The 10,124-nt window shown below is 43.2% G+C and overlaps 1 protein-coding gene across 1 annotated transcript; it reads right to left on the bottom strand.

The window, feature by feature from the left end:
• Positions 1–3,770: 3,770 nt before the first annotated feature.
• On the bottom strand, positions 3,771–9,026 carry LOC136652565 (vomeronasal type-2 receptor 26-like). Its single transcript, XM_066629501.1, has 4 exons — positions 8,310–9,026; positions 7,372–7,584; positions 5,048–5,174; positions 3,771–4,675 (listed from the first exon to the last, which is right to left on the bottom strand). Exons 1-4 carry the CDS (start codon positions 9,024–9,026, stop codon positions 3,771–3,773), a joined length of 1,962 nt encoding a protein of 653 aa, XP_066485598.1.
• Between the last annotated feature and the right edge of the window lie 1,098 nt (positions 9,027–10,124).

The following is a 10,124-nucleotide window of genomic DNA, read 5'->3' as shown; positions in this document are numbered from 1 at the left end:
TTATCATTTTTAGCAGAGAAATATTCTATTTTTAACAGATCTAGTTTATTTGTTGCTTTTATCGACCTTCAAGGTGCGTTCGATTCTATAAATAGAGATCTTTTATGGAATAAGCTCAATAATTGGGGAATTGATCTCCGTTTATTATTTTTACTTCGTCAACTTCATTCTCATAATCGTTGTCAAGTACGTATTCCCTTTTCTAATGTTCTTTCTTTTAGCTTTCCAATTAATAAGGGTTTGAGGCAAGGATGTATCCTTGCCCCCCCTACTATTTAATTTATTTTTGGCAGATCTCCCTTCTCATTTAGCGACAAATTCTTTTTCTCTTCCAGTAATTAATAATCTTCCGGTTCCTATATTGCTCTATGCAGATGATGCTGTTCTCTTGGCTTTAACTAAATCTGGGCTAAGGGAACTTATAACTAAGTTTCAATCATACTGTAAGAAGAATGACCTCATCATTAATTCTAAAAAGACACAAATTATGGTTTTTTTCCCGACACTGGTCCCCTTCCATCTGGTCAATCAATTCTCATTCGTACCTTCAAGTCAAATCTTTTAAATATCTAGGTCTTCTGTTTCACTACAAACTATCATGGTCTCTTCACAAAAAGGCAATTATTTCTTCCACTAACACTCACCTTTCAACTATCGTAAATTTTCATTTTAATTCCGGAAATCAATTCATTCCTGCTGCAATTCAGATTTTTAAATCCAAGATTATTTCCCATTTATTTTATGGAGTTCCATTTGGATACAAGCAGTTACCAAGGATATTGATCGGTTAGCTGCTTCCTTCTTTCGGAAGATTCTTGGAATTCCTAACCTTATTCGTCTTTCTTCTATATTAATAGAGCTAGGTCTTCATCTTCCCTCCACCTATGCCTGGTTGTTAACATTTAAATTTTGGCTCAGAATTCACTTAACTCCGTCCCCTGATTCTCTTATTTCAGTTCTATTAAAGGATTCCTATGTCTCCTCTTGGTTTCGATCAGTGGAAGCAAAACTCTCTTCCATTAATCTTTCTATCGAAGCAATAGCAGATTTAAGCTTACAACAAGCCTACAGTATTATTAGGGAGAATCTTTTCTTGGCTGAATTTAATTTTCTCAAAAGCACCCTCAATCCCATTTGTTCTCCTCTTTTCTTTGGTCTATCTCCTCAACATGCTTTGAATTCCAATTACTTTTTCCCTCTCACTAATCCACAGCTGAAAAGAGCCTTTTTGTTAGCCCATTTTAACATATTCCCTTCCGCAGTACATTATGGTCGTTTTTTGTGTATCCCTTGAGACAAACGTCTTTGTTTATTTTGTAAGGAAGTTCCAGACACTCTGTCTCATATATTCTTTTTCTGTCTTCATCATTCTTCTATACGAAAATTATATTTAGCCACCTGGTTTTCCTATTATCCTCCTTCATGTGAATTCTCTCTTTCAAGGTTTATGGAAGATGACATTTGCTGTTGCCAGATACCTGGCTCTTGTTCTATCAAAAACTCCTGCTTTTAGACAAGTTAATTTGTCTTTGCAAAATGTGTGACCTGTTGTTTTTTTCACTTGCTTTGGGAATTTCCAGAACGCTTTATAGTTGATCCTAAGCCGTGATTCCTGAGTCATAGTATTGGTTGGTTGAACAGTTTACTCTTTGTGGATAGATTTTTCCTTGGTGTGTGTCGCTTGTGTTGCATGCTTTTTGGTGTCATTGTTTTGTTGAATTTGTTACAGATGTATTTATGCCATTAAAGGTTTACTACTACTGCTACTACTACTACTACCTGGGAGCTATTCAGAGGATTGGGCGATGGCGCTCAGATGCCTTTGAGTATTATGTTTGCTGAGGCCCACCAGTCGCGGGGGCCGGAGTTTGTGTTATCGGGCTCCCGCAGTGGTTGGGGGGGGCATGTTGACTGGCATCGCCAGCCTTGCTGTTAAGTGGAGGGATGGTCCGGTTGGAGTCCCTGGTCGTGTTACCTATGGCATCTTGTTCTGGTTCCATATCTGTGGCTTATGTTACCTTTTCTGTTGCAGGTCTGCGTTGGTCGACTCTGGTGAGGGTCCTGATCTGCGGACACTCAATTGTCTTTTGGGCCCGGAAAAGAGCGTTGGCCAGTGGGTTCGACTCCCAGTTGGGACTGGGTGGCCTGGCCAGTGTCACCTGGGCTGCCAGAAGGGGCATGTGCTGGGGACAGTTCTTGCCCATGCTGCTTAACTATCTTGAATGGCATCCCCCTCCCCAGGTAATCATGGTACATCTAGGGGAAATCGACCTGGGCCCGAGCACTTCGATGTCTTTGAGGCTTCAGGCCCACAGGGAGTTCTCAATGCTTAGAAGCTGGTTCCTGGGGATTGCTATCCTTTGGTCCAATCTCCTCCCCTGGCATGTTTGGTGCGGGGCGCAGAGCATCCGTAGAATAGATGTCACCAGAAAAAGAGTTAATGCGTACCTGGGAAGGGTAGTAGTTGAGCAGGGCGGGACAGTAATCCAGCACCCTGCTATTGGGTTTAGGCAGCCTGCCCTGTTCCACAGTGATGGGGTGCATTTGTCACCAATGGGCAATGATTAGTTCTTAGTGGACCTACAGCAGGGTTTGAGGAATTTTATCCTTGTGGGGAGTGGTGAGGACAAGCGCTAGGCTGTCCTCCCCTGTGGCAGGATACATGCGGGGCTGGGTAGGTAAGTTTCTGGCTCAGTGTCCATCCAAGGCAGCAAGGTGAGGGGTGAGCCTGAACCGCTCCCATGATGCCTGACCAGCTCCAGGATGCAGGCAGGCGAACCCCTTGCCTGGACTGTCAGGCCGGTGAGGCTCTATTGACTGGTCTGAAGTCTGACTGTCTTGCCCCCTTTGGGGGTGGCGTTGAAAGACCTAGGCTGGCAATTGACAGCTGGGGCCTCGAGTCAGGCGGTACACCCAAGGAGTTAGCAGGGGGAGGCAGACGGCTAGGACCGTTTCCCCCATATAGCCCCGCACGCTTGAGGTTATAGTTTATTGCCCTGCTGCAGTTTGAGACACAATAAAGTGGCCCATTTGCATCCAAGCCGAAGTCTGGACTCTTTATTTGTGGGGGTAAAGCATTTTACCTGCTCAATCTGCCTTCCTCTGAAAGGCCAGGAATATTTCCTCCAAACATCACTAAAGATCATAATTTTAGTTTTATCAAAACTGAGGGAATGTTTGTTTGATGTAAGGTAACCTACACATTTAAGAACCAAAAGTTTTAAACCAAGACGTGATTGAGATAGCAGGACCACATCATCAGCATACAACAGTAAAGGGACTCGATGCGAGCCCAGCAGAGGCAGATGTCCCTTAACTTCACCCAGACAAGAGGCCAAGTCATTTGAAAGGAGATGGGAAAGAAGAGTTAAGTAGGCTACCTCTTCTTAGAAAAAGCGTTCTTCCTGTGAAGGAAGGACTTCTTGGAAGACGATTCTTCCATCCTTGGAAGAGAATGGAAACCTTTGAGTTCTTTCCCAAAGAACCTGTGCTGCATCAGTATCATGCTTCTAATATGAAATTTGTATTTCCTTGTTTCAACATTTTGATTTATGTGTTGTGTCTTTATCCTGCAATATTAACATTATCCTTTGATAGCTTCCAAGTAGATGCAACTATTGCTTCTGAAATGATTTCTCACCCCACCAAATGGATTCTAAAGGGATATGAGGTCAGTTAAAAATGAGATATGCTGTGATCCAGTATTCATACTGTATGGAAACATGTAGAGAGAAAAAACATGCAAAACAACTACCATCTTAGAATCAGATTTAATTACTTCTTTTCTCTGTTAGCAGCTGCTTGGAGTTGAGATCTGGTTTTAGAACAATTACATAGCATTTAGGGAGAAAAATGCAAGTCAGGAGGCCAGTGTTGGAGGCCAAGATGGCAAAGACCTCCACGGCCACCACGTCTTTCCCTTTGGTGCTCAGGTAAGCAGGAATGAAGGAGACCCACACACTGAAGAAGACCAGCATGCTGAAGGTGATGAATTTGGCTTCATTGAAAGTATCTGGCAGTTTTCGGGCAAGGAAAGCGACTGTGAAGCTGGTGAGGGCCAGAAAACCAACGTAACCCAGGACAGAATAGAGCATGATGATCGACCCTTCATTACACTCCACTATGATGTGCTCAGTCTGGGAGTGCATGTCAACATCTGGAAAGGGAGGAGAGGTGGACAGCCATACAGTGCAAATCCCCACTTGAATGAGGGAACAGGAAAGAACAATGGAGTGGGCCACCTTTTTCCCCAGCCATTTCCTCATCCTGTTCCCTGGCTGGGTGGCCATGAAGGCCAGGACCACAGTGATGGTTTTTGCCAAAACAGAAGAAATTGCCACAGAGAAAATGATGCCAAAAGCTGATTGTCGGAGAAGGCAGGAGACCTTTCCAGGTTTGCCGATGAAGAGCAGGGAGGAAAGATAGCAAAGCAGGATGGAGCTGAGAAGAATGCAGGTGAGGTTTTGATTGTTGGCTTTGACAATGGGAGTGTTCCAATTCTTTAAAAAGATCCATATCACCAAAACTGTCATTATTGAAAAGGAAAAAGTGAAGGTAACCAAACTGATTCCTAAGGACTCATTGTAGGTTAAGAAGGCCATGCATTTGGGGATACACTGATCTTGGTTCTTGTTTGGGTACTGATCTGCTGGGCATATGAAGCAATGAACTGCATCTGAAAAGGACAAAGAGTGTCAGTAGAACTATTAAGTCATAAGAATGATGGGAGGTTGAAAGCAAATGTTGGACAAGAATTCCTCCTTTCCCTTGTTAGCCCTCCAGTGTTTAGTATGAGGGGATTGACCAAATGCAGCAAGGGATAGGCACCAGCGGGATTAAGTGCACTTAACTGTATGATGGACTGCCTCTAAAGTCTTTCAAGGTGCCTCCCTTGTTGCAGTTCTAATCAGTGTTAGCTTTAAGAATCAGTGCATCATAAACTTAAGTGTTTGGAGAAGAGCAGGCCAATACAAAGCCATATGTTATGGTTTTAGGGTGGACTAGTATTTGCAAATATATCCTGGAAAATCTGTGCACTTCCATTCACCTGTCTGGTTAGACATCATGTCATCAGGACATGGAGTACAATCATAGCAACAGATTGCTTCCCCCTCTTGAACCGTCTTGCTGTGTCCAACATGGCAGCTCTCAACACAGGTTGAACGAGGCAGATTCTAAGAACAAAGAATGGGGAGAAACACTGAAGCGAATATTTAATGCCCACCACCATGACCATCCTTCCCTTTCAGTGCACTTCAGCTTATCGAGAGTAGGAGCTCACCTGACCAGCAACAGATTACTCCCCTGCTGCGAGTGACCTGTTGAAGACTCTGTTCTGTTGATTTCAGGGAGAGTTCTATACTCACATTTTGGTAGAGAGATTTCTTTTTCCTACTGAAGCTCAAAACAGCTCAGGGCAGAGCCAAATGAAACACGAAATACATCATTATTAGATTTTATTCCCAATGTGCCCTTCTGCTAGAAGAAAACCTAGCATGCTTTTTTTCATCAGGGAATTGGCTCAGTAGCACTGACATTCCTGGCCCCTGTGCCGCCCGAGGCCAGGACCACAGAATGCTGCCTGCCCAGTGTTTGCTACCCCTTACCATCGTGTAGCCTCCTCTGGCGTTCCAGCGGCCTTCAAGTGCTTTTATACATTACTTCCCATTTTTGTCAGAAAACCAGTAGTGACAGTTTGAAGGGCTTTTAAGAAGGCCTCGGGAGGGCTGACCTTGTGCCGCCTTCCCGGATCCCAGAAGGACTCCAGAGGGCAGTCGAAAATGGCAGTTGGGAGGTGTGGATGGTGGTGCGGGTGTGGGTGGCAGCTAACTGTGGTTCAGGATCAATTAGGTTGTTCACGAACCAATTTCAGGCGTGTCTCCATTCACTTCTCTTCATTTTAAATATATTAGACTTGATACTACCATGGTATGCATGTTGGGAAATGCTATAGATCTGACATGTGTAGCCTCCGCAGCCCCCGTTATGCCTTCAGAGGGCAGCCAACAGCAGTGGTGAGGGGGCAAGGATGGCAGCAGGGGTGTGGATGGTGGCAGGGGGGCCATCTGGCTCAGAGGGGTGGCGCCCCAGGGCATTTTACCCACACTCCATGTATGCCAGTGTCCAATAGCAATTAGATTCTGTTGGGGTAACATCTAAGAATAAAAAATAGGGACATAAGTAGAAGCTCTTTTAATGCCCCCCACTATAGCCATTCTTTTTCCAGTAGGCTTCAACTTGTTAAAAGATGGGGCCCACCTCAAAACCCAGCTATCTATTTGTTATTTATCTCCATGTTTATCTCAATGTAAGTATTTGGTTAATCAACATGACATGCTATGTGCCTTGCAAATTTGTTTAAAATAGTTTTATTCTGTGTCCATAGAGGCATGATCCAGTATGGGTTTAAATCAGGGGTGTCCAAAGTTTTTGGCAGGAGGGCCACATCATCTCTCTGACACTGTGTCGGGGGATGTGTCGGGGGATGAAAAGAATTAATTTACATTTAAAATTTGAATAAATTTACATAAGTTTACATAAATGAATATATTAAAGATGAACTTATATGAATGAATCAAGGTCTTGCAATAGCTCAAGGCCTATAAAAGGTCTTGCACAAAGCAAGGCTGGCCTTTCCTTTGCTGCCACTACTGCATCACAGATGTGAAACAGCAAGCGGTAGAGGGAGCCCTCATCCCACAGCTCATGAGAGAGGTCAAACAGTCGCCCTCACACTGAGAGCAGTTGCATCGGGCCAGTGCGGGCTCCAACAAATCTCCAGAGGGCCAGAGGCTCATTGGAGACTGGGGGTTCCCTGAGGGCTGCACTGAGAGGCCTCGAGGGCCACATGTGGCCCCAGGGCTGGGGTTTGGGCACCCATGGTTTAGATTAAAGTGGATTAAGATATTTAATATTATGCATGTATACTAATGGTGTATTTGCAGCATTCCTACAAGACCTGAACAATATCGGCAGGGGTGGGCCATGGGCAGTGAAGAAGATAATGGGACACTTCAGGGGAGGAGCCGGGGTGTGTCAGGGAAGGAAGGGGTTGTTCTGATGGCAGTCATGCATTTCGGATCGTATTCCCTATTTTTCAACCTGCTCCACTGTCTGGGTCTCTTTGGGCTTATACCAATTATATAGCTGGCATAGGCATGAGAAGACCTATAAGCTGTCAGCAGCCTATGCAGAGGCAAGTGAAAAATAAGTACCCTTACATCTCAAAGGTCTCTCAGTCATGCCTCCACCACTGTATGCAGTGCATGACTCCAGGTATGTTCAGTTGTTCAGGAATGCTTGGGTGGTGTGGGTAAAATCATGTTCCCAGGCAAATGAGGCGGTCACCTTGCTGAAGGATTTTAGCCCAACCTGCTTAAATCTGCTATTCCACACAATGGCATCATCATGGATGGTAAACTCTTGACTTGGAGACATCTTTCCAACTTGAATCTTAAGGAAGGATTTATTGGGGAAAGTGACCCAATTAACAACATCAAGTCCAGATGACAATTCCTCCTGGGCAAACCAGACTTCATGGACAGCACCATTGTTAAAGTGGACATTTTTCAGAAAAGTGTGCATCTAGATTGGCCAAAAATGGAAAATAGAAAACAGTTCATACATTCTTATTATAAACTTGTATTGTATCAAACCTCCGGTCAAAAAAAAGTTACCTGTAAACCTGAGATGTACAAATTACAAGAACATTTTATTCATTCATTAAAAACAGAATAGGCTTGGCAGATCTTCCTCATCTTCCTCTCCTCTCAGCTCACCATCATATCCAACATTTCCATATCTATGGGCCCAATCCTATCCAACTTTCTAGCACTGATGCAGCTATGCCAACAGGGCATGCACTAAATCCTGCAGTTTGGGGGTAGTCACAGAGGCCTAGGGGCTACACTGCAGCTGCATTGGTGATAGAAAGCTGAATTGGTTGAGCCTTATTGAAGTATATAATTTGTTCCCCTACTCAAAGGTTTCCAGGGAGCTTTGTGTTAACAATGCAAGTGGCTGGTTTGCACAATTAAATAAATATTTATATTCCACCTTTCTTTCATTTTGCAACTTAAAGCATTGCATCTGGGATACTCAGTTTGTCTGTCTTCAAAGTTCTGCAAGATCCAGATCTGCTTAGCTTCCGCAGTGTGTCCACCCCAAGTGCCCAGGGACATGATTTCACCCGCACCACCCATTCCATCCACAGCAATTTCATTTAGAAGAACTTTTCATTCTGCTCAGTAGCAAGTTTCTTCCTAGTGGCAGTATCATACATAACCATATCAATACAGTGAGGAATATACCTGCCACGGTTCAATGTTCAACAGTTTGGATGCATCTCTGTTCAGCATTGTTTTTGGTCTGGGCATATATATGGCATTTAAAGCATGAGCTACAGCATAGAGAGCATTGTAAATGCGGTAGCTCTGATCACTCATCTCCATTTCAAACAGAGACTGAGGCAGGCTCTCCAGTTTCTCCTTTCCCCTACAGTGTTTACAAGTTTTAATTTTCACATCACTGCAACACCCGAATGCAAATTTGTAGAAAAGGCAGAGAAAACGTGTGAGTGACTTATCAGGCTTTAGAGTCTGAAGGAAGTCCTGGAATCCTGGCACAGGCCTTGTGGAGGTTGTGAAACACAAAGTCCCATGGAATGTTTTTGCACAGCAGTCCTCAATTTTGCTGGTGAAATCCCACTGAGGTGGTGTGATCCAAACTTTCCCTATAACAGCTCTATGGTGAAATTCAGCAGTATGTAAAACGACTACCAATGGCAACAGAGTCTGAGTGTCCCCGTTCACAACAACAACATTGGCTGTCATGGACAAAAGTTTGGAGTGTATACTTAATATATTGTGCTTGACTGTATTTTTATTGGCATCGAAATTAAGATCCTTGAAAATGACAGTCCTTTCTAAGAAGGCAACACAAATGCTGTTCCGGGCCAGCAATGGGGTCAGTCTCTGCAGAAAGCCTTCTCCACTGTCATCCTCTGAAACAATGAGACCAATCCACATCCATTGGAAATGCAGCAATAGCTGGACGATTCCGGTGTGCAGAGTACCTTCCCTTATTGCCATCCAGTATATAAAAGGAAAATTATTTCTTGTGACTGGTATCTCATATGTTCCATAGGTAATCTAGCAGGGGGAAACATGGCTCATAACAGGTTTGAAAATTAACCACTGTTTTCCATACCAAAGTGTTTATTACAGTCCAGACTTTTGCTTATCGATGATACTTTAAGCATACTGAACAATGTATCTTTGGACATTCCCGCCTAGAATTTATAGCAAGTCTGCAACACTAAACATGCTTTCCTGGGAGTAAGCCCCATTGAACATAGGGAGACTTGTAGACATGCAATAGGGTTGTGCTCTGAATTTGCTACATTTGCTTTCACCATGTCCACAAGCCATCACTTAATGTCCTGAAATGGGTAATGTATTTGATTCAGACCAAGCTATTGTTTTGACTGAGCTTCAAGTTTCCATTTTTTTAAAAGAATAAAATCACCTTTTATATCTGGTTTGTATCCCCAGAATATGAGACATGACTAAGCAGTGTTGAAATCAGTGCAACAAGATTGGTGTGCTTAAGCTGAAGAACAGTTTATATAATGGGCTGTATTTATGACACATTTTCTTGGGAAACAAACCTGAGTTTTATATACTGAAAGACATATTTTGTGCAGGAGGTCTGGCTCAGTGGTAGAGCTGCTGCCATGTGTGCCTGAAGATCTGAGGACACCAGTTTGAAACAACCAGATGTATCTGAGAGCTGTCGACATGCTGATAACTAGTTGACCATCTGTGACAGAGAGGAGTTGCTATCAAGTTGCATGGGAGGCGAAGCAGCCAGAGGGAGGCCAGACTGGGAAGGAATTCAACTGTAATGAGGTTTTCTTTTAATGAGGCTTTCTTAGTAATGAGGCTATCCTTTTATAAAAATTCTGATGGGGGTTTAGAAAACCTTACTATGCAAACTGCCTTGAATTAAAGTCTGAGGAGAAATCTGATGACCAAGAAAGGTGGCATATAAATATTATTATTATTATTATTATTATTATTATTATTATTATTATTATTATTATTATTATTATTATTATTTTGAGC

Source organism: Tiliqua scincoides, chromosome 5 (assembly GCF_035046505.1).
Source record: "Tiliqua scincoides isolate rTilSci1 chromosome 5, rTilSci1.hap2, whole genome shotgun sequence".
NCBI lineage: Eukaryota > Metazoa > Chordata > Lepidosauria > Squamata > Scincidae > Tiliqua > Tiliqua scincoides.
This window is presented reverse-complemented; position numbering and strand designations above follow the sequence as displayed.

Coding starts and splice junctions, on each gene's coding strand:
- LOC136652565 (XM_066629501.1), bottom strand. CDS start 9,026: ATGTGGATTGGTCTCATTGTTTCAGAGGATGACAGTGGAGAAGGCTTT. Junction 7,585..8,309: donor TGAACATTGAACCGTGGCAG/GTATATTCCTCA, acceptor TGGCCAATCTAG/ATGCACACTTTTCTGAAAAA. Junction 4,676..5,047: donor CATGATGTCTAACCAGACAG/GTGAATGGAAGT, acceptor TGTCCTTTTCAG/ATGCAGTTCATTGCTTCATA.